This window comes from Corvus moneduloides, chromosome 3 (genome assembly GCF_009650955.1).
Source record: "Corvus moneduloides isolate bCorMon1 chromosome 3, bCorMon1.pri, whole genome shotgun sequence".
Taxonomy (NCBI): Eukaryota; Metazoa; Chordata; class Aves; order Passeriformes; family Corvidae; genus Corvus; species Corvus moneduloides.
Window position 1 is genome coordinate 98,063,280 of NC_045478.1, and position 24,288 is coordinate 98,087,567.

General features: G+C 40.8%; 2 protein-coding genes across 3 annotated transcripts in view; both read left to right on the top strand.

The window, feature by feature from the left end:
* TRERF1 (transcriptional regulating factor 1) overlaps nt 1–15,391 on the top strand; it is an 89,057-nt gene extending 73,666 nt beyond the window's left edge. Inside the window, 10 exon segments of the mRNA XM_032102888.1 lie at nt 229–598; nt 1,172–1,232; nt 1,974–2,113; nt 2,813–2,916; nt 4,115–4,190; nt 8,998–9,086; nt 9,917–10,030; nt 10,720–10,908; nt 11,366–11,574; nt 12,212–15,391. Of these exon segments, the coding sequence (XP_031958779.1) occupies nt 229–598; nt 1,172–1,232; nt 1,974–2,113; nt 2,813–2,916; nt 4,115–4,190; nt 8,998–9,086; nt 9,917–10,030; nt 10,720–10,908; nt 11,366–11,574; nt 12,212–12,533 (1,674 nt within the window). The 3' untranslated portion in view covers nt 12,534–15,391.
* On the top strand, nt 14,072–23,409 carry MRPS10 (mitochondrial ribosomal protein S10). 2 transcript variants are annotated; one of them, XM_032102893.1, is made up of 7 exons: nt 14,072–14,182; nt 19,178–19,236; nt 19,344–19,416; nt 20,472–20,611; nt 21,093–21,201; nt 22,290–22,379; nt 22,644–23,184. In XM_032102893.1, the coding sequence occupies exons 1-7, from the start codon at nt 14,096–14,098 to the stop codon at nt 22,728–22,730; spliced, it is 645 nt and encodes a 214-aa protein (XP_031958784.1). In that variant the 5' UTR covers nt 14,072–14,095; the 3' UTR covers nt 22,731–23,184. The 2 variants fall into 2 exon arrangements, with proteins under 2 accessions (XP_031958784.1, XP_031958783.1); XM_032102892.1 differs by lacking the exon at nt 14,072–14,182 and adding an exon at nt 16,054–16,117 and having other exon boundaries at nt 22,644–23,409.
* Nucleotides 23,410–24,288: the final 879 nt, after the last annotated feature.

Here is a 24,288-nt window from a genome sequence, read left to right on the forward strand (position 1 = left end):
GAGGGCTTGCTGATGGAGGTGAAGGGTAATTTGTCCTGATTTTTCTCACTCCCCCGAGGTTCCTGTGTAGTGCCAGATACTGTACTGGCTAGGGTTATTATAGTGGTACCTGAATAACTGCCTGGTGGTAACAGCTTTTCTGTGGCCATTGCCAAAACCTGTAGAGGATTGTGTGCAAACCACATTTAAGCGTGCCTAAATGCTAAGATTCTATGTGTTTTCATTTAGGAAACTAGCAAAAAGCCTCATCCAAGTGCTGTAAAATTGGAAGAAAACTTCAAACCGTTGCAGGACAAGAAGAAGTATCGGCACAGACCAGAACCTCTCTTCATACCTCCTCCTTCCTTCAACCTCAGCATGTCCCACTCTGGTGCCACTCTGTACCAGAGTCAGCTTCGCTCTCCCCGTGTTCTGGGCGATCACCTGCTGGACCGGACACATGAGCTGCCCCCCTACACTCCACCACCGATGCTCAGTCCCGTCCGGCAAGGGTCTGGTCTCTTCAGCAGTGTTATCACTTCTTCTCACAGCACATCACATGCTCAGCTGCCACTTACTCCATTGACTCCCACTCCACGGGTGCTCCTGTGTCGGTCTAGTAAGTATTGCATTTACAGAGCAGCAGTACAAAGGAGAGACCACTGTCCTCTCTTCTCATGTCACCACACTGACGGGTTTTGTGTGTGCTCACATGCATGGCCAGTTCAGCTACTTCACAAGAAAAGTCCATCTTTAGTGGCAGTTTTGCCTTGGATTTTGTGAGGTGAGGTTAAGGCATAAAGTGAATAGAGGAGCCTAATCTGCCAGTAAGGCTGTAATCATTCCATGTGGTCTGCCTCAAGAAGGGACCACCATGCCTCTCATTACATCTGGGCCTGCTGAAGTGGAGGAAAAAGACCTAGTTTGAGACATGGGGCTTGGTTTAAGTATTTGTTGTTTAGTACTTCACAAGAAAAGGTGTCTAATCACTCCGAATCAGGGCAGTAGAAACTTCTGCAAGTTCAGACATTTCTATTATCTATAAAAATTTAGACTGTTTCTAATATCAATAAAGGGTCGTTTTTGCATCATAGACTGGAGTAATGCTGGTCTTAGTAGGGAGGTGGCAATGCAGCCTGGGAGGGTCACCAGCAGCAGAACAGCAATACTCAAATTCCAATCTCTGTTTCAGATAGTATTGATGGAAGTGTCATTCCAGTGACGCCTGGACCTGGAGAACAGACTGTTGAACCGTAAGAAAAACAATTTTGTCACTGCTTTTGTAGATTAGCTCCAACCTAGAGCCTGTGGCCTGAAGTGTTTTGAACCAGGCAGGAAGTGTTCAACTCCATTTAATGTTTCTGTAGATGGTGGCTAAGGACATTTGGAGCAAAGTGATTGTGGAAGATTTAGGTGTCATGGCTCAAAAATGCTAGGGAGAGGCTTGGTGGAAGCCACTCAAAGTGAAACAACAGTTAGTGATGGCTGGGAAGAGTGCTGTGAGGAAAACGTGCTAATCCCCTACTCTTACTATTATATATAAATATTAACAGTGGGGCTTTGGTGTGGTGCTGTTACCTGGTAGGTTCCCCAGGGCAAAGTGCAAACAGGGTTGTCCCTCAGCAGTAATGGCTCTTTTTGCTCTCTGCTGAAGAGTACCATTCTCAGTGGAAAAGAAATTTGCTGTTTCTGATGTCTAGCCTCTTCGCTAGTCATGCATATAAACTAGCTTGGGTTGTCCCTACGGTATGATGTCTCAGTATGGCTTAAATTGCATATTGAAATTTTTGTTTTTCCCCAAGAGATCAGTTCTCTCTAGTATTCAAAATACTTATCCCACTGGGAGTAAAGCATTGCGTAAAGCAATCTGACACAATTTCCTGCCACTTCAGTGCAATAAAAGTTTAGTTGGAAATAAAGTGAACACTAATCTGACTTTTGTTTTTTCTACACATTGTGTAGTTGAATACTTATTTATTTATTCTTCTTTATAGGCGAATCAATATTGGGTCCAGGTTCCAGGCTGACATTCCTGAGCTGCAGGACAGATTGTTAATGGAGAAAGATGTGCACAAGGCTACTTTGGTTTGGAAACCGTGGCCAGAACTGGAGAACAAAGTCTTCCAACAAAGAGGTATAATGACTTGCCATTTTAGAAGTTCCTGCGTCAGCCTGTGCCTGTTGAAGAAATACGCATTGATTTCTCGTGTGTGTACTGAACAAACCATTCAAGAGAATATTAATTACTGAGAGTGCAGAGCAGGAGACTAGAAGTACACGGTATAGGTTCAGAGCAACAGCATTATATAGTGGCATTTAAAGGGAAGTCTGGATGAATTGTTTTCTGGCAGCCAGGGGGGAAAGGTCATTGCTGGGAAGTTGGGTACTTAACTGCCTGGTAAGGGCAGAGGTCACAGCTGAGAGGCAGCCAATGGATCCTGGGCCTGTCCTGTGACCATAGTTGAGAGGAATTGTGGCAGGCTTGGTGGGCTCTACCAGTCCTGAGCAGAGTTTTGTCCTGCTTCTAACATGGTTCATTCTGTTTCTCCACCCTGGCTGGAGCCTTCTTGACACAGCAACATTACTGGTGTGTGCAAGTCACTGCCTCACAGGCAGATCTCTGGCTCTGTAGTAGCCTGTCCCATCCCAAGGATGTGCTTCATTACATCCTCTCCTCAGTGATCCTAAAACAAGGAGATGAGGAGAAAAAGTGTGAAAGAATCTGCTGCCCTGAACTATGTGGTCTTTGAGGGGCATTACAGAATCCTTGGCTCCGGATTTTTGACTGACAGGCTACTGTATTAGCAGTAAAATGTTGACTTGTTTCTGACAGTGGAAGACCTTTTAAATATGAGCTGTTCCAGTGTGTTACCTGGTGGAGGAACTAACTCAGAATACGCTTTGCACTCTCTCTTTGAAGCAAAAGGAGATATTATGGTAAGATAAAAAGCTGAAAGGGGAGATGTGATCCTCTTCTGCAGATAAATTAGCATGCTTTATTAAATGGATTTAGATATGGTTATATAAAAAAGATTTCTGATTGATTTGCAATGATGCTTTAAACATCCTGTAACATTTTTGGGGAATGACTTTTCCCTTTATTCTCTAATAAATTTAAATTTCAAAGCAGTGCCTCTCTGAAGGCTTACTGTATATTTCATATAGATAAGATTACTTAGTTTATAGCCTTGGGGCTTTGAATGTCTCCCAGTGCTTGCTCCAGCCCTGATATTTCACAGGCTTTATATTTGGTCACAGAGAGCTTAGTCCTCCTCTAGCCCTTATAAAAAACCTTTTTTTGGAGCAGCAATCACATCTACTTATTTGTTCAGAACTGTGAGGTAATTGCACACAGTTCATGTATAAATAATGCATTTCAAATATTTGCATTAGTTTAGTGAAGGGAATGTTATTAACTAAGGCAAAACATCCATTTTGCCCAGTGTTAGGGAAAGGCAAGGCCCCCTTGCACCAGTTCCTGGAAAGCCAATATAAAACCAAATGCAACAAGACATGGGGCTGGAATGAGTCTCACTGGATAGGCTAATACAGTGGGTTTTAGCTTGTGTCCCAGTTTCCTTAGGCTCTGTTAGCTGTATCTGAGAGGTCTGAGAATGTCAGGATGTGGAATTTGCTTTACAGAGAGTCTGCATTTTCAGGGGAAAAATTTTAGCAATCCATAAATCCTCTGTTTTCCTGATCTGAAGGACGATTAGCTATACTTGCTGTCATTCTTGACAGATGTTGACCTAAACAGATATTCTAACATATTTTATGCTATAAATATTAACACTGTCAAACCAACCATTAAATATTAGTACTATCAAGTCAAACACTATAACTGTATTTGTTTGTGGCAAGCAGAAGGGAGGGAAAGAGCTGGAAGTTGCTAAGTAATAGCCACATTTTTGCTAATTAAGGCAGGACCAGATGCACATTAGGTACTGTGTATTAGGTATTATGTACTGTGAGGTACAGTGTTACTGGGCCTCGGAGTAATTTGATGTGATTTTGTATGACAGAAAAGAGAAAAGAGAGAAAATTAATATGCTTGTACCAAATAGTCTTTAAACGCAGTTTTATTACACAGCTGATTGCTTTTCCTAATTCTGTTTTCCCCTGCTTTTTCATTTAGGTTGCTCTTGAAAAGCTGCTGTTGAGAAAGCCAGTGAGATTGAAGTGTCATCCTTTGGCAAATTACCACTACGCCGGTAGGTTTCCTTGTGATCTCTCTATCTGTTACACAGAGTCCAAGCCTGGCATCCCAAGCTGGAGCATGGGATCACATTGCACTCTCTGCTGTCTGCTGCAGGGATGGCAGTATTTAATAGAGAAGTGATGTGGACGGTGCCAAGGGTGCTCCCAGAGCCGTTTACTGCAAGTTTAGCAGTTTTTTACATGACTGACAACATACAGAAGCTTTGCATCCATGTTGCTGTGTAGGATTCTACAGATTTAAAACTGCCTCGGTGATTCTTTTTCTTTTTTAAACTGAAATTTAACAATTTAATCTCCTTTTAAAACTGCTGCTATTTGTAATTTATAATTTACTATTGGTAATGTCTTAATTTCCTGGTACATAAACATCTGCCATCATGCCTGCTTCCTCCAAGGTGATGGTGCACAATAAATGCATATGATAATCATGAGCATCCTTCCAAAGAGACAGTGCTGTAACTCTTGCTAGGATCCTCGTGCTGCTTACAGAGCCTCTGTGTGTGGCTCTAGTTGAAAAAGTCTGGGTTGGTGACTTGTTTCATAAACACAGCAAGAACTGCATTGTGGTGATGAAGCAGAAGTGAAATACAAATGTGGTGTTAAGCCATTGGACTTCAGTTGTGTCACCTGAGCATAGATGGCAAATGTCTCTCCTCTGCAGCTCTCCATGCTATTGCTTAATGCTTTGTAGTGGCTAACAACTGCTGAGACACAGAATAGGGTTTTACATAAGACATTTAAGACTTCATCTCCAGTTCAGGCTCAATAGGAAAGGAGCCAAGAGTCTTCTGGTGGTCAGTCAATCACAGTGTCCAAAGTCATGTACTCATTTCCAGTTACGGTCACTGTGCAATGTAAGTATAGAAGCAGGCTACTTCCTGGCTGTAGCAGCTCACTGGAAAGACTTCCAAGTAACAAGAAATCTTTGTAAAGCAACTCCTCAACCCCTCGGCCTGAGAAGAAGAACAGAAACGTGTTTGATGGTACCTGATAATGACAGTGAATAAATGTGAATGTTAGGTTTTCGATTTTCTCTGAGGGAAGTGCCTGTGATAGCAGCTCTGTTGCAGTCCAAAGGGTGGACATGGGAATGGATGGAGGAGGAGGACATCAGCCAGGAACTTTGATCAGGGCATCTTGTCTGAAGAGATGACACCAAATCATACTTGTGAGACAGTTCAAGAGCATGAGAGCAGGAAGATGAGGAGATATCCCACAGCTTCATCATCAGTGAACAATCTAATTAGCAGAGCAGATAAGAAATTTCTGCCTGTGTGGCAGAGGAGGAACAGTCTTTATTAAGGCAACTTCCCAGTAGCTTCAGAAGGAATTCACTGGGATTCAGGGAGGAGCCAAGAGAGACTGTTTTGTTTAATCTTTCACATGAGATGATGCTAATCCTTGGTAACTAGCTCTGAGACCTGTGGACACCTGTGAATCCCTATTTCTAGAGCAGGAAAGAAGGTTTTTATCACAGCATGAAATAAAATTTCACCAGTCTGGATTTAAGTCACATACAATAACTAGACAAAGCATTACTTTCTAATGCTCTTGCATGCAACGTGATTGCAACTTATATTGACAGCATTGCTCTAGCACTGTGCAGCAGCTCTTGAATAACAGGTTTTTTCTGACTGATAATCAGCCGCTCGAGGAATATGAGAATTTTTCACAATCTAGTGCATGAATAGCTTTAATATGACTTCAAGTGGCATTGGTTTGGGCTAACTTTGTGTTTTCTGCTCCACACTCAGAAATCATAGTTCTCAGGCCTGCCACATTTGAAGGTGGAGTACACTGAAAACAGAGCACGCCACTGACTCATGAGAATTAACTTGTTAGAGTACCACAAACAACAGATACCCAAACTCATCCTTAGCATTGCCTTTGAATGAGTGTGCAAGCAAATAGCTCACCTCTGAAACCTGTTGGCTTGTGAGGGAAGCCAGTTGTAAAACTTGAGGATTTTCTGTTGTGTGCCAAGAGAGCTGGGGATGCCTACCCACCGTTCCTTGGAAGAACACCCTAATCTCTGTCCTAAGACACTGCCACCTGTCAGGATGGTGTTTTAGGGAAGAGAGAGGGAACATGTATGTAATACAAGAGGGGCACTGTTGCAAACACTTGAATTGTTGTCCTTTCAACAGTGGAGTTTCTCCGGTCAGAACTGCAGGAGAGATGGTCTCTGACATAGAGCACTTCAGGCACTCTGGAAGCTTCTTGTACGTGCTGTGACAGGGTGTGGATCAGACCCAGCATATGTTGTACATAGTGGATTTCAGCTCCTCTCCATGGGGCTCCCTGGGTGTACATGTAGCCCCCTTGAAACCCACAAGTTTTTTTGTGGGCCCAAAGCACACAAATGAGTAGAAGATATTTAACGTCAGTTAATCAGTGCAAAAACAGTATGGCAGGTAAAACAAAATCTAGAATAATTATGTAAACATAAAGATCATCTTTAAAATTTGATCTGTATTCTAAAGCCCCAAATTCTTTTTTGCTGCATTGCAGATCTCCCTCTATGCACGTTCTCTATATCTCCCTCAAGCTAGCAAGAGCAAAAGTGGTTTCCCAGCAACCAGAGTTAAAAACAGCTTTTCTTCTGTTTCTTTTCCTACACAGGATTTATTCTATTAATTAGGTTACTTCCAATTAACCCGCATAATCTTATAAGGGTCTCTGCTAATACCACAGCTATTGGGGAAAGTCTGTAAGGCCCAAATTCTCCATAGGTGTACAACAAAATTAGTTCATGGAAGTGATTCTATGTTATTATTTTTATTGTGTTGGTTTTTTAGGAGGGTGGGGTAGATAGAGGCAGGAGAGCAGAATAAGTAGAAAAAAATCTCTCCTGGTGTTGTCATGCTTTTTAAAGTTATGTTTTGGCATAATAGAGTAGCCCCCTGGACTGAATGAGTGCATTTACCCCTGCAAATGACTGACAAGTGGTGTAAGAAGGGAATGATGCTGGTTCAGGGTGGGAAAGATGGAAAGGCAGTGTGTCAGCAAAAAGATCTCTGGGTGATAACAGAATAAGTAAAACTCGTGGCTTGAAGCCAGTGCCTTTCTCTGATGCTTAAGAGAGCTTTAAGTGTAAATCTCTGTGGAAATAACTAATGCATGCTTATATCCAGTACTGGAAGAACCTACAGAAAACAGGTTGCGGAAAAGTTAATTTTGTAGTTTTCAGCATATAAAGGAGTGATGAGATAACCTGCTCAGAGCTTGTAAGCCTGGGAGCTGATGCTGAAAAGCAAAACATTTGCAGTTAATAACACTGATACTTTTTTTAGACAAAAGGAAAAACTGTAGAACTGTAGAGTTCAATGCCATGTGTGGCGCCAATACCAAGTTAATTGAAATCAGTGCAAAGGCAAGCATTTCTATGGAGAGTAGTAACATTGACAGGAATATTAGGGACTTATTTTCATAAAAGTTTTAGATGTTTCAGAAATTCTCAGACTGAAGTAGAATCTTCTCATAGTGCAAGTCATTTCAAAGGCAGCCACTTTATGACTTCTTGCATATCCTTCCTTTAATGTATGTCATGCTGCCCACTCTTAACAAACAGAATACTGCTGTGATGCAGTAGAGCAATCCTGTGTTCCTTCTTTTTGATTAGTATTGAGAAAGCATAAATTCATTTCAATTTAAATGTTGATTTCACATTTTCATGGGCAGTTAGGCCAGGGGACCAAATACAGAATAACACTATTTAGAAGTTTTATATACAGCTTTCATTAAATGATACAAAACACTTTGTGCATATTGCACATTGCTACAGTCTCTACCCACTTGAAACGTCTGTCACAGAGGATTTAAATCTGTTATCCCAGACCATGCCAGTGAAGAGCTGCAAAAGGATGTTACAGAAGTTACTGTCTGGAGAACAAAGGATATATGAACTTCTGTGTCGTCATATGTAAAGTGGCATACATGGGAATAAACAATACAAGCCTTACATAGGAAATGATGAGCTCTGTGGTGGTACTTCTCAATTAGAATGAGAGTTTGGGATTGTAATGCTAGTTCTAAGAAAGTATCAGCTGTATTTTACAACAGCTAAAAAAAATAGTCAAGTGTTAAAAGGGTAGAAAACATGGTGATGCCACTGTGAAAGTCTGGATTATATGTGGACTGCTATGTGCCTTTCTGGTCCTGTTGTCTCTGTAGGAATGTTTTAGTACTGGAAGAGGTTCAGAGGGGGACAGCAGTAATGATCAAAGGTTTGGGAGTAATAGAAAGAGGGTGCACAATTCTGAATAGCATGGAGGTGATGGTCAAGGTTGGATTCACTTTCTCCTCCATTTGAAGAATGAAGGGTCATCCAGTGAAGCTACTGGGAGCCAAGAAACAAAGAAAGGGAGGTGGCTCTTCATGCAGAGGGTCCACTGATCTGTGAAACTCCTTGGCAAAGGATGTTTTGGGTACAAGAAGTTTAATTGGTTGAAAGGAAGAGTGGCTCAGCACTTACAAGGGTAGTTACTAAATAAGCAAATTGCAACAGACTCAGGAAATCCCCTGTGCCCAGTGTGGTCAGAGGTTAGGAGAAATTAGGGGGAGGCATTGTATTTGCTTGCCCTGATCTTACTGTTTCCTAGGCAACTGCCTGTCACCGCTGCTGGAGACCAAATACTGGTTAGATGGACTTTAGGTCTGAGTCAGTACAGCTGTACTTGTATTTGAGTAGCAGCAATCACTCGCATGTGCTTGAGACTTCCCAGTTCTTGTTTCGGATGCGGCATCAACATAAAGGTGGTGACTTTTTATCATTTGTAATGATTTCACTTTCTTTTTAAGGCTCTGACAAATGGACACATCAAGAAAGGAGGCTGTTCAAAGAGGCATTGTCCACCTACAGCAAAGATTTCATATTTGTACAGAGAATGGTAAGGTTATTTCTGCTCTGTCAATTGCTGGGGTTTTTTTCCCATTGCTCTGTTCTGTTCCTCTTCATTTTCTCTCCAGTGCCAGACCAGCTAATTGCAGGCGTAGAGGCAGCAGTGGTTACAAGAACACTTGATAGGAGTGGTATATTCATTTGGTGTACCTGTGCATTAGGTACCAGTAAAAAACAGTTATAAATAAATAAAAGGTGTTCCTCTTGTTATTACATGTGAAAGTTTTCACACCTGGAATCCAAATCATGGCATTCTACGTGTGGGACAGGTATGGTTTTCCACTATCATCTTGGTGGTCTCTGGCAGTTTGTTACAAGGTACCTGAGTCACTAGCATTGAGCTTGGCACCAGAAAGGGTTAAAATCTGTTAATAAAGAGAAAACATGTTTGGGCTTACTTTTCATGTTCTGCTACAAAGCAGAAAAGACTAGGTTATAAATCTCAGGGCACAATACCTTATTTGTTACCCCAAATGTTGAAAAATGTGTGGGTTTATGTGAATCAAGCCTTAATGCCTAGTTTTCTCGGTGCTGTACACTTGAGCTACAAAAGTATATTCTGAGTCATTTTCTGTCTGGAGTCAAGAGAATTCCAGAGAAATCTACTGAAGCTGAAAAAGTCAACACAAATTTGACTGAAAAAAAGTTTTAAAAGAAGTGTTCTACAAGAGTATTCCTGTTGTAGTCAAACTACCTTTTTTTTTCCCCCTCCATTTGAATGTTTGAGTAATAAAGCCTGCCTCTTGGAATATATTAAAATTGTGTTGAATGAAAGCAAAAAATTAAGGCTGGACTACTTTTGCAATTCCTTAACTACAGGTTAAATCTAAGACAGTTGCACAGTGTGTGGAATACTACTATACCTGGAAGAAAATCTTGCGTTTGGGACGGAAACACAGAACGCGCTTAGAGAAGAAAAGAGATGAGTGCTTGGTAAGTCTAAAAGAAGATGAGAAAGTTTAACACTTGATAATTTTTGTTTGTCCTGTTTTGAGGAGGAGGTTGAATTAGGTGACACAGGTATCTTCCAACAGAAATTATTCCGTGACTCTAAATTATGTTCTGTACAAACACTGTGTGACCTCAGCTACACCACGATTTGTGTGGATGGACTGCAATGAGGTGAAAGTGCATTACCTAACTGTGGTCCAGGTAAACCTCTGTAAATTGTGCCTCTGCCCATGTGTGCTCTTAAGGGCTGCTCTAACATTCTAGTACAAATACCACTTGAGATGTGTTGGCTTGTGGGTTGGGGTTTTTTCGGTTGGTTGTTTTGGGGTTTTGTTAAAGTAACTTGACTACAAGTACAGCATACATGGCCTTTCTAATGGCAGGAGGACAGCACTGTGCGTGGCATCTGTAGATCTTTGGAGGCACAGCTCCCTAACACTGATGGAGGCTGTCTTGAGCAATGCAGAAGAGCTTTTTATGTGCTATAACTTATCCATTAAGGGGCGGTAGCTCCAGCAAGACTAGAAGTTCATTAAGGATAGGAAGAAATACTGATACTGGGATGCACACTTGACTAAACAGCATGCTGTTCCAGCACTGTATATGACCTACTATCTAGTGCTGTCTTTGACCCTATTTGTAGTATTTCTTAAATGCACCGTCTATTTTAGACAAGTGGAGAAGAGGAAGTGTTAGAGGAAGATGAGGAGATCGAAGAAGACAGAAAGGAAGAAAGGGAAATGCAGAAGTCACCTGACCCACCAGCTATCTCTCTTGTTGGACCTATCGATCTGCCTGCTGTTCAGGGTCTTTCACTTTCTTCGTCCTCCTTCATCTGTGAAATGCCAAACTGTGGTGCTGTACGTGTGCTTGGTATATTTAAGGGGGAGAGGGTGGTGGTGGTGGTGTTGTGTGTAAACTAGTGAATTGTGATTTTGACTGCTTTTAATTCTCACCCCACAAAATATAAGCAGTTTGATCTGTACTGAAAACTGACTTCTGAGATGATGTATCAGTCAGAAACACTATATGGCAAAAGTTCCAATTAGGTTACACAGCTTCAATAATAGGATACCTCACTGCTTTGTTTTATTGTGACTATCTTCAACTACAGTGGGATATTGCTGAAAGCAAGCACCATTTGACCGAGTAGGTGGTGCGTATTAGATGTGTACACTTGTTCTGTTGTGATACGCATTCAGCATCCTACTTTCTGCAGTTCCTGTTCCAGTGCCTTCTTGTGATTTCTTGGGGTTTATGTTTTTTGTGTGTGTGTTGATTTTTTTCCCGCCTCCCCTGCACCCTGCCCCCTGCCAGGTGTTCAGTTCCCGACAAGCGCTGAATGGCCACGCTCGCATTCACGGAGGTACGAACCAGGTGACGAAAACACGCTGCACCATTCCCGGCACTAAGCAGAAATCTGGTACGCAGAGCGGATACTGCTCCATCAAGAGCTCACCTGCCCACAGCACAACAAGTGGCGAGACTGACCCAACAACAATTTTTCCTTGCAAGGAGTGTGGCAAGTAAGTGTGACTGTCTGCAGTACTGCATCGCCTTTGCCTATTTAGATTCCAGATCAGTAGCGCTGTGAACAAACTTTGTACTTTGCTCTGATGGTCTTGGAAGAAGTTTTCCCCCTAGATGATATGTTCTCTTACCAAAACTGTCAGAGATAGGTTTGCATGACATTTTGGATGCCCCTGCAGTATTTACTCCTATTTTCCACTTACCTGCTAGAATTTCTACATCTGACATTCCAGCTTCCTGCTTCATCACAGACTTGGATGTGACAGTGGGCAACTTTTTCTGTGTTTCTGTGCTTGAGTTTGTCCATCCTAACATGGATTCCTCCACTTTCTCCTTGTTGTGCAAGATGGTTGTGAAACTGATGCAGGGAGAATTAGGATGTGCATAGATACTGAAGCTGGTGTGGGAGCTACAAACTACCTCTGGCAGAGTCAGAGTAGGCCATTTTGATACCATCAGGATGTATAAATCTGGTAATATGTCCCTGAAATTCGCACCATGGATTTTCAGACTTCACTGACTTCTATTTCAGGACAAGGAAGCAAATGTACTGATAAGTTGTTGAGTCTTTTTTGGCTCATTTCATCAAAAGCAGTGCATTTTTATCTGACTTTTTTTTCCTTTAAAATTTAGGGTCTTTTTTAAAATCAAAAGCCGCAATGCTCATATGAAGACTCACAGACAACAAGAAGAACAGCAAAGGCAGAAGGCTCAGAAAGCTGCTGTGGCAGCAGAAATGGCAGCCACTATTGCAAGAACTACTGGGCCAGCTGGGCATAGTTTGATCCCCCTGGATCACATGAGTCTGGTTAAACATGTGGAAAATGTTGGTGACATTGATGATGATGTTGTTCCGGATCTGGGTGATGTCATGGAAGAGAATGAAGTTATGGATGCTGACCTCTTACTGGATGATGAAGATCCAGATCTGCTGCAGGATGATGCTGAGTTGTAAATAAAGTTGTTTGATAGACAGCTACTGAGCACACCCTGAATGGATCAATCAGGAAACCTGGACTGCTTGTTTATTCCCACTGATTGTAAACTACCTGTTGAAAATTATAATTCTTTTATCCAGGTCTAGAAAAAAAAAATCTGCTTTTTTCCCTTTTTTTTTATTAATTTGTGTTTTGGGGGAAGAAATAAATAATTGGTACAAATATTCTTATAAGGTGTTTTTATCTGAGCTCTTTTTGCAGATAACTTCCAAGGCCACTAATTACAGAAGTTCATGGTTCTGCTATCAGTTCCTACCAGATGGTCCTGGTAGAATCTTTAGTCTTTAACTCTTCCAAGTTTCATTTTGCCCCAATTACAAGAATAAATTTCACACACTTCTGATGAAACTTTTTTTTTTGCCTATATTGGATAATTTCCAGCATCTTCTAGAGAGTAAATGTCATCTCGCTTAAAGATATGATTACATTATTTGTCTTTGTGCTGCCATTTTAAGGGAGATGGAGGAAAAAAAAATCTGGTTTAACTATGAAAGAGTTAGTAATATTGCAGTTCATTTTCAGTTCTGTCCTGGTTACACAGGATGTTTTAGACCTTCCATTTTAGCAAGGTTTTGATCTGCTGATTTTAAAATGACCTAAATTCAAGGATTGAAGAAGGAAAATGATTGTACTGTGGTTCACATCCTCTGATGCGAATATTGAATCAGGAACACTGCCTTGGTAATGAGATTGCACTGGAAATATTGTCCTGTGACAATAGATCACACTGTGGAATAGCCATCTCAGTGGTTTTAGGGGAGTGTGTGCTTGAGCAATGCTTGCTCTCTCACCAGGCAAACACAGGGAAGTATTCTTGCCATTGGAAAAGAGCCTGATACACTTTCAGCACCTAGGTATAATGTGTTATTCTTGTGCCATTTTCGGTCCTCTTCATGCCATCAAATTCAGCTGTTGTTTATTTATTATACACATACTGCAAAGGTGAGTTGATACTGCTGTTTAATGACCATTTCTCCTCCCTTAGGTTCAGATCTACGTGCTGGACACCTGACACAGTATATATAAATTTAGATTTGGTTCTCTGATTAAATAGGATATTGAAAGAATTGTACTTTGCAGAATAAAACAATTAAGGAAGAAATGGAGTTAGGTAGAGTAGACTTTTAATTACAGAATACGAATGCTGATTGCTGAGCTTTCACAGGCATCAGCAGTGATCTTCTTGTGAATTTTGCACAGTAGAAGAGTATTGTTAACTTTATAAAATATTTTATAAGACTTATTTGAGATCTTCCAGGCTTCAGGTTTGTTTGGAGGTTTTTTTATGGGTTGGGTTTTATTTTATTGGGTTCTTTTTGCCATATTCCTAATTTCTTCAGCAGAATCTGAGGGATGGTGGGTCTTATCTTCTACTGTCTTTCATCCTTGTTTAACTATGCAAAATGAGGGTAAATCATGGCACTTTTATAGGTGTACCGGACCACACAAGTTCACAACCAGTGGGACTTACTGACAGAGAGAGGTGCCTTCTCTGTCAAAGCCAAATATGTGAAGCCAAATGACCTCAAGCTTCTACTTAAGGTCGAATGTTCCGATACTAAAGAACCAACCCTTCAGGAGAATGGAAATAACTTCTCAGTTTCCGGTCAGTGAAGTTCCCGTGTACATGGTTGTTTTAGTGTTTTGGGGGGTTTTCCAGAGGTTTTTGCAGTTGGTTTTGACCAGTGGGTGGAATTTCACTCCTGTCACATAAGAAGTGATGTTCTCAGTCATTGCACCCTTGAGCTTCAGGAGATCAGGCAGCAGCAGCCTTTTCTTTCCCAACCTGCCACTCAGCACATTCCCCAGCCGTTCGTTCCTGTCCATGCTGTGACATTTTACTTTTACAGGGGCCATATGCAACCCAGGTTCAGCAGACTGGGTGCTCAGCTGTGTACCACGAGCAAGACTCACTGACAAAAATCTCATAGATAGTGCAAGTCATCATGGTTTGCAAAGTGGAGGCTTTTGTGAGCAGTAAAATGTGTTGGCTTTCAGGAGCCTCTGGTAGAAACAGCCCAGCAGAGTCTACTCTTTCTCTCCCAATCTTGTATAATTTTGAACTTTTAAAGATCTTTGTGAGAATGGCTCTGCCGTGGAAAATGGACATGTTTTCAGGTTCCTGGTGGGAAAAAACTGTTTAAGCAAAATGATGATTGAAATCAGAGTTCTGCTTGAAGAACTGAGTGGAATACAGTAGAAACTTAGCTTGATTCTGAAGAGCAGCTCTGTATTAAAGAATCTACAGTGGCACGTTTTAGTAACAATTGGACAGGACCTGTGCTAAACTTAGTATCTATAAATATATATATATATACACACACACACATACATATGCCTGGTTAAGTAACATTAATCGGGTGCTGTTTTATTGTACAGCCAAGAATATAATAGAACAACAATAACCAAAGAAGCTATTCATCAAGGAAAAAAAAGAAATGCACATTTCCTAAGCAGTACATGATTTAGGCCTCAAACATTGACGTCATCATTATTAAGTGTTGCATTAGCTGATGTTAAATGTGCTGTTCTGCCTATTTGTACATGAGTTGAACTTAGTTTTGTTTCAGAAAACTTTTTTCTTGTTGATGGTTGATGATGGAAAACTATTCAATATTGAATTTAGTCCTCTTTGATAAAACCTGTACATACAGAAAACATATTTTATGAGAAAAATCTTATTTTCAATATTTAACTGTTATTTTATTAGAAGATGGTTGTGTAAATATTTTAGGTGTTTTAGTGTAAAAAGCAGACTGTAATTTTAGGTGGCAGAGGAAGTAACAAAATAAAAAATATATATATATACATTTGATAGAGCTTGTGATCTCTGCTGGTTTCAGATTCCCGTTGTTAGCATTTGACTTGCACACAGCTTAATTTCAGGTTACTGCCTACCTGACTGTGTGTATTTAAGGATGGTTTAGTGGCATAAATTAGTACTTGTTTATTTCCCCACCCCCTATAAAGATTTGGTACCTCTCAGAAGGTGTGTTGTATTATTAACCACTATGCGTATGTATAAAAAGAAAGGGGTTTGTTTATGTGCCATTTCCAGTCTTTTTTATATTTCGGTAAAATACAGTCGGATGGGTTTTGCTCTAATGGGCTTGTATCCCTTGTTAAAATATTTTTGAGAGCGAGGAGAAGGTTGAAAACTAGGGTTCGTGTAATTGGTTTTGCTTTTTTTTATTTTTTAAAGGATTCCTAGAGAACAGGACGGGAGCGCCTGTGAGGGGACCGGGGGCCGCCCTTGGCGGGAAGCGGCTGAGGGGGAGCCGCTGCTCCGTCGGTGCTGCCCTGAGGCAGCGCTCGGGGGAGGCGGGAAGCGGGGTGGGGAGCCCAGCTGGGACCTCGTATGGCTCGTTCGGCGCCGTACGAGCTCCTAGGTCGCCTCCGCACCCCCGACCCCCGTGGCCTGAGCCCCGCAGCGGGGAAAGGAGGCGAGGGAGGCGGCCGCTCTTCTCCTTCCGGGCGATGGAGGGCGGGCTGGGGCGGGGCCAAGATGGCGGCGGGGTGGCTGTGGCGGCGGCTCTGTCAGGTGCGGTGTGTGGCGGGAGAGGGGAAGCGGGAGCCCCGTCCTCCTCCTCGTCCTTTTCCTCGGCGTCTTCCTGAGGGGAGTGGGAAAAGGGAGCATGGCAGATGTTATCCTTCGGGCTTCGGGAGGGTTGGGGCTGTACAGCGTGGGACTGTGTCTCTGCACGCCATCATCGCGTGGCGGGTCCACGGAACTCTTCCCTGCAGTTCTGTGGATTTCCCGCAGTTAGTCCGCATGGAAGGGATAGTGAAGAATAGGTGGATTTGGAGGTCGTGCTAGGCGAGTTTCTAATCTTAAAAGTTTCAAAGCTTGGAAGTTACAACGTAAAATAATAGTAAAGCATTTCGCACTGGCAATGTTTGCTAGTTTGGACTTAAAAACAGTGATTGCTTCCTCTCAAATTGAGAAAATTGGATTTTCTAAAGCCCTAAACTCTCTTCTGTGTATGCAGTTTTCTGGACTTGCTTTTCAGGCATCTGTCTCCCCCTGACACTTCAGAGGCTCTCAGCCAAACAAAATTAAGGCTATTTTGCCCTCGGAGATGGGTAGTTATCTTTTGTACAGAGTCTTGGTTCACCCAGGAAGTTGAATTCTGTTACGCTGCAGTCTTTGAGTGTCTTTTCCACCTTCTGTGATGGCCATTAGCAAGAGCACATCATTAAATCAGGGAATGAAGCTATTAAAATAAACTTTCCTGCTCACTGAATGCCACCTCTACCACCTAAGGTATTCAGTGTATCATTTTGTAAAAAGTTAATGCAAAATTTAAATAGTGCCTTTAATTTGATGTTACAAAAACTTTTGACTTGATGCATATCTGCTTAATTAGTAACAAAGGGAGATGGCATGTGGTGGGAATAACATGCACAGTCATAGGATATTGGAAAGGCTGCAGACCTTAGTAGGTGGGATGGGACTCTTACTGCTTCATCAGGTTTTGTTTTATTCATTTTTGTTGCACGAAGACTGAAATTTTTGTATCTAAAACCACATAGCACAATACACTATGAGTGCATATGTCTTTGTATGTAAATAATAAATCCTTATTACCAGGTCAAGCAGTTAAAAGTAAAGAATACATGGCACAGACTGCTTACACACACACATAAAAAAACCCAAAACAGATAAAAATTTTAGTTATGATTACAGTTAATAGCCTCACATTTGTTATCTGGTGTCAGATTCTGTGCCATGTACTTGCACAAACAGTTTAAGGTCTGCACTGAATACAGTCTTTTATGCTCATGGGTCTCTCTGCTTCCTGAAGTGGTGTCAGGTGATTGTTACTGTACTTCATAGTGGCAACGGATGGAAGGAAGGCAGCATTCTGACTTCAGAGAAAGAGAATTGAGGTGCAAATGTCAATTTTGTCACAGAATCATAGAATGGCCCAGGTTGGAAGGGACCTTAATGACCACCTAGTTCCAACCTCCTGCCATGTGCAGGGACACCTTCTGCTGTATCTGTTTGCTCGGAGCCCTGTCCAACCTGGCCTTGAGTACTTCAGGGATGGGGCATCCACAGCTTCTCTGCGCAGCCTATGCCAGTGCCTCACTGCCTTCACAGTCAAGAATTTTCTAGTATCTAATCTACCCCTACCCTCTTTCAGTTTGAAGCCATATCCCCTTGCCTTTCATTACATGCTCTTGTAAATAGTCCCTCTATTTTATTAGAGTCACTAGAAAATTATCAGCTGTATTTCATTAGTTTTAGGCAATAAGGCTCAAGTGTAGTTCCCAACATAAACTTTGAAACTTTCTGAATGATTATTGACTACAGTGGTGAATATTCAGTGCTCCTAAAATTGCTTATTCTGTCATGCACTTAAGGAATGTAACAGTAGTGCCCCTGTGAAGGTCTGGATTTAAAAGGATTGCTTAAGGGGAGGCATTTGTACCACAGTCAGCTTGGTAAACAGAAAACTCTCCTGCCTCTTCCTGCAGTCATCTTCTTTATTGGAAGCAGCATTTGTAGGATAAATAGCGACTGAAGCAGAATTACTTCAAAAAACAGCTTTGTTCACTGCTGATGTATGATGAATGTATGATGCATACTGGAAAAGGTTAGGGACCTAGTAGCATCATAGAGTTATGCATATCCATGAGCAGCTACAGTAAGATTACCTGGAAAAGTGTAAACTCTGGCTGTTTTCTGGTGTTTTGATTAGACAGTCACCTATATAACTCTTGGGTGGGATATCTGTCTCTCTCTTGAAGCTATGACTCCAGCATATGTCAAAAAAGAGCATCAAGGGGCAAGATAATTTGGCTTCAGCATTCTGCTACAGCCCTGAGGTTCTGTTAAGCAAGCAAGAGTTCCTTTTCTTCACCCCTCAAGTAGTCTATAACTGTGCCAAATTAAGAATTAGTGGAAGGAAGCCACATAATGTTCTGAAGGGAACAATTACTCTAGTATGAAAGATAGCACTGTTGCATGATTAACAACTATATTCCTTTTCTAACACAGAAAATCATGTTATCTTTTAAACATGATTCATTTACTTGTAAGAAGTATGCCTATTTAAATGTTCTCTTCAAAAGAACAAGTGTTTGAAATCACAGGGAACTTTTTTTCTGAAAAAACAGTAAATTTCCAGATAAATTCACAAGTTGAATTTTTGCATTTATAGGCTACTGATTTCAATTGCTTTTACAAGTCCTACTTAGGCTTGTTACTTGACAAAACTTATATTGTACTGTGAAAGTAAAACTAAAGAGAAAATATTGTTGTATACAGAAATGGTATTCAATGCCATAAAAATGCATTTTTCTGTTAAAAATATGCTTAGTGATTGCTATTCAGGTTCCTCAGTAGTAAGTGCATACTGTTACTGTGCCCTTAAATGCTTCTTTTTTTAGGTGCTATTGTATACTGAAATACATTTCCATGCTCCTGTTTTCCTGTGTTTTCCAATGGAGCAAACTTCCTAGTGTGTCATGTCAGTGCCTAGGAATGTGCTGTGCTTGGTGTGCAAAAAAGTAATCTTTAATCAACCTGTATTAACTGGCTGCTTTCTGGTTTGGGGGAAAAAAACCCACAACATAAATTATCTGTTTTATACAGGGATCAGCTTTTCCTGTCAGTTATGCAAGCAGAATTATGCAAAAGCAGTATTTTCTTCCGTAAGTATAACAGCCCCTCCTCCTTCCACTGCTCCTCCATAGTCCCTGAAAAAATAAAATCCAACTTTAACAATTTATCTTATGCTTTCCCCATGATGTATTTCTAGGAGCTCCAACTTGATGGGAGCATGGCTGGCTGGATGCCATGGTGATACACAGGAGCCTAAGATTAATCCTTTGGTGAGTGTTCTGTAACACAGTGTTTTCTATATTGTCTTAGTAATAAACAGGGCATCCAGAAAAACTTGAATTCCTTTCTTGCAGCTTTTTAAAGTTCTGTCTTAGTGATGTCAAATTTGTCATAGAGAAAGAAATTATTTAGATTATTGGTACTTGAGATCTTCTGGGTTCTTTTTTTTCCAACAAGATTTCTGTAGCTCACAGTTGCCTCTCAGTAACTTTGCCCCTTTTCAATGCAGCTGTAACTCTATGAAATACCAACTTTTTGGCCATATTCAGTTCAACACCTGGGGCACCTTAGCAGCCCTTTGACAAGGGCTTCAGAGACATCTGACAGGCAGTATTAGATCTACAGTGCTGATCCAGCCTTCCTGCTGTGTCTGGTACCTGCTGGATTTGGTGTGCTGAGCTGCCTAGGAGTGAACCTCTGGGAAAATCAGCACTTCTGCACTCATTAAGGCTCTTCCAGTTGATCAGCAAGCCCAGACCATCAGAAGTTGAAGCTCTAACTGAAAGTCATAAACTTGCACTTGTACAAACATGAAGGATAACACACCTGGGGAAGCCTACTGTGTTTAAAGTAGTCTTAGATCTGACTTAGTAAAGTGAGAATTCTGGTTGTTGTCCATAATGTTCTATGTAATTTCCATACCCAAGCAAACTCTTAGTGTTTTGGGTATTCACACACTGTTATTTACAATACAAATATTGCTGCTCCAAACTTGCTTTAACAATGAGTTCTGTTCTTCTCATTGCTAGTGTTGTCCTCCTTATATTTATCTAGCATTCCTTTTTTGGATGAAGAAATTTTACACAAATGTTCAGAAGTTAGGTATCTCCTCACACTTTGCCTTCCCTGGTATAGTGAGACCTACCTGTCAGTCAAGGTATTATAGTCAGACTCTGTTAGATAAACTAAAATAAGCAGCTCAACAGGTTGTGGGGTGTTTTTGCTCTTTTACAAATGGGGTATGCAGGTTAAGGAAATATGCAGTGCATGCATTAATTAAGGAGAACATGATGTGGTAACTCTTGTCTGTTCTTCAAAAATGCAGGTATCTATTTCAGATGAGCCAGAAACACTGTACAAGAGAGTGTCCATTTTAGTTAAAGGCCACGATAAAGCTGTGTTGGACAGCTATGAATATTTCGCAGTGCTTGCAGCTAAAGAACTTGGCATCTCTGTTGAAAAAGTGTAAGTAACTGATCTGTAGAGTGATACAGAGTCAGATGCTTCTTCTGTCATCTACTGTAATTCAGATCCTCTGCTTAGAAGTCTTATTTTAATTTTTTTTTAAGAAATGGCTATAATCTGACATTTTTTTCTCAGATTGTAGATCTAACACTTCTTTGATGGCAGGACGGTGATGAGAAAGCAGCAGCAGTTCTGCGCTCAGCACTGCCATAGTGGAAGGGCTACATGAAGGATACTGACTTTGTATTTTATGTACTTTCAGTACAGCTGTCAGCGTTGTAGCTTCCCTCACCTAATGCTGGTTAATACCTGAGTGTTAACCATGCCCATGTCAGTTAATAACAAACTGTACCAGTGTTTCATATTTCCTTGTAGTCTTCTAAACGTCAAGTAAGAACAGAGATTTCAGCATAATCTTTCAGATAAACTTGTGTTATCATCCTTTATATAACATGAAAGTTTCTTTTTCTTCTTTGCTCAGAGATAAACCCCCAAAGACGATAGAACGACTTACACTTCTCAAATCCGTACACATTTACAAGAAGCACAGAGTTCAGTATGAAATGAGAACACATTACATGTGTTTAGAGGTAAGAAAGAAGGAAAAAAATTGTTCTAGGTGTACAGTTCAAAGATCTTACTAGCATGAGTGAAAATGATTTGGGGAGGTGAATGCAGGGGAGTATTGGAAAACAGCTGACCTAGTTACATGAAATGCAACACAAGTTACATTCAGCCTACATAATTTTTGGACCAAAAAGTTAATTTTGACCATCATCTTAACAGCTGAAAGAATGACTAAAGAAAATAAGGTAGAATTGAGGGTTACCTTTAGTGTGTTACGCTCGGGGTTTCCAAAAATCATTGGGATGAGAGTTTTCTCAGGAAGGGAAGAACATCCAGCTAAATCATCGGCATTGCCAGCCAAGAAGGGTTCTATTCTTTGTTGTTTGGTTTGATGTTTTTGAGCAGACAGACTTTTGTCCTATGCAGCATCATGTGGCAAGCTAAAACTGCATGTAGGAAATAGAAGAAAGGAAGCACAGACAAACCACCAGCTCTGTGGCCGATGACACAGACATCTGTATGGTTTAGAAGGCAGCTGTGGTTGACTTTCTTAGAAGAAACGTTTACTGCCAGCATTTCGTGGCTCCTGGGTGTCTTTCTGTGTATTTGCGCAGTGCTTGGCAAAAGGGGACTTTAAGTCCCCTGACGTGAGTGCCATACAAGTAGCTGCCCACAGACCATAAGCACTATTTTTGCCTTCCAGGAAAAACTAAAAGATTGGTAACTGAGTGGGACCAGGAGAAACTAAAAAAGCAGTATTTCAGTGGCACTCTGGAGTTGCAGGATTTTTAACAGGCTTGAACTTTGAGAGTATACAAAAGCTGGTGATTCTTGCATAACCGGTTGTTAATTTCATCTGATCCACCACTTCCATCATAATCAATGTATGTGATCCCAGGCAGCATGTGGAGTTCTGTGAAGTAACTACTTCATACTTGCATGAGAGCTGAGTACAGGTGAACTGCTTCTGTTCAGTATTATGGAAGCTGCCTTCCCGTAAGATGGTTGGTCCCATAGCAAGGGCTAAAGAAGCTAGGGTAAACTTGTTTTAAAATTCTGTTTGAAGTATTATTAATAGTAGTTCATTAAAAAAAAATTCTTTCTGTTTTAGTTAAAATACCTAACAAGCAGTACTGCTGCAGTTTACTTGGAGTATGTACAACGAAACTTACCTGAAGGGGTTGCCATGGAAGTGAAAAAGGTCAGTTTCCACCCCACATTATTTACGGTTACAAGTCCTGATGCAAGTACCAGTCACTACTGAAGTCTTTAGAAAGTCAGCCGAGAAAATGGGTGTAGTTTCATAGGAAAATTTTCCAAACTACTATAAAGAGGCTGTATTGCTTGGAAGTGCCACTAGGTGGCATTTTAAATCTGATACATGTCTCAAACCAGAATAAATAAAGCAAAGTAGTTAGATGCTAGCTAGCAGGTCCAGTAAATAGTTGTTTTTCTTTCCTTTTAGACTAAGATAGAGAGAATACCTGAACACATTCAGAAACCTGTTTGGGATACACTGCCTCAAGTAGAAGAAACTGAAGTAAAGTCATGAGCACACCAGGTACTTGGCTCCATTAGTACTGAAATTCATTGCTCCTATCAACCTAATTTACTGAGACAGTCCATCGTTAAATAAAGGTTCTCTTGTAAAGAAATTATATAAACTCTTGTTTCATTAAGTTTTTCTTGCTCGTAACACCAGTACATGTAGACTGACTGCTATGAAGTGAAGAAGTTTGACTGTGTTCTGTGATCAGTGACTATGGTCATTTATAATAAGTTTGTAGAAAGGTAAAGTTTATTTTTACTTGTATATATAAAAGTGTGTGTGTGTATATATATATATATATATATAAATTCACCATCTCCTTTTGATAATACTAGATGGCTTCTGGACACTGAAATACTTGCAAATCCACTTCATGTTTGTGTAGTATTTAATATTGTGGATGCCAGGTTGTTACCCATTTATCAATTTTGGATAAACTAGTTTGTTGGATAAACTATTTCCCTTCTTTACTTATTTTCTCCTACTTATACCACATTTCTCCAGTTTTGCTTCCTGCCACATTTCTTACAAAGTGCCAACAGCAACACTACAACCATTGCTTTAGGTCTTGTCTCAAGTAGTCTTACTATTGACCATCTCCTCTCATTTTCAGTCAGAAAATTTGTAGTTGCATTTTAGAGGAAGTTAATAAAAACCCCATGCTTCATACCATTTATAAACATCAGTGTTTGAGCATGCTCTGTTGTATTCTTAGGAGTCAGACTTCCAAAGTTTAAATGATCCCTGTCTGAAGTGCCTGCTTTTGCATCCATACAGCAAATTTGTAGGAACAACAATTTAATTCCCTTAAACAAAGGCAACATATGCCACATGGGATGTTCTGTGCATCACAGCAAAGCTGTGTGCTTCCCAGGAATGTGCAGCACATTCCTGCCTTGCTAGAACTCCAGTTTGAATATGAAAGAGTCAAACCACTGGCACTTTCGCTGAATGTGTAAATTCACTTACCTCCTAAGGAGAGAGGGAGAGGATTTTCAGACATGAAACTGAACTAAATCCCTAGGATCAGTTCAATATCAGTTCAGTGTCACTGCCTTTTTTTATGAAGGAAGGATGAAGAAAAGACTTTGCAGTATGCAGTAGCAAAGCTTGACTTCAGTATCCAGTAGCCTGCAGTCTCACCTTGTAATCAGGACACAGATTCTTAACACTGCTGCTCTCCCTGCTGGCTGATAATGCCTTAGCCTCATGTAACAAACAAGTCTAACATGAGTCAGTCATTCAGAGGAGATTTTTGGATGTTTGGTTAAGCTAATGCTTTGTCTTTCTGGATGGAGTTCTACTGTACATGAACTAGGGCAACAAAAAACCTTCAATGTAATTTCCTTTGCTTTCCCTCCCCCTGTAATCGCAGTTCCTTTAAGATACAGGAATCAGAGAGGTGTTTCATTTACAGAAGGAATATGAGAAAAGAAAACAAAACCTTTCAATGCAAACAATTTACTTGTTCAGGTTGGTGCACAGAGTACAGGTAACGATTCTCTTCTGCAGCACTTTTGTACGGTAAAAGGAGAGCAGTCTGGGATTTGGGGTTTGCATA

Bases quoted from the DNA above. Each gene is read 5' to 3' on its own strand.
- MRPS10 (XM_032102893.1), top strand. From the start codon at position 14,096: ATGACCTCAAGCTTCTACTTAAGGTCGAATGTTCCGATACTAAAGAAC. The intron at 19,237-19,343 runs GTAAGTATAACA...ATGTATTTCTAG, and splicing joins CAAAAGCAGTATTTTCTTCC to GAGCTCCAACTTGATGGGAG. The intron at 21,202-22,289 runs GTAAGAAAGAAG...TTTCTGTTTTAG, and splicing joins CACATTACATGTGTTTAGAG to TTAAAATACCTAACAAGCAG.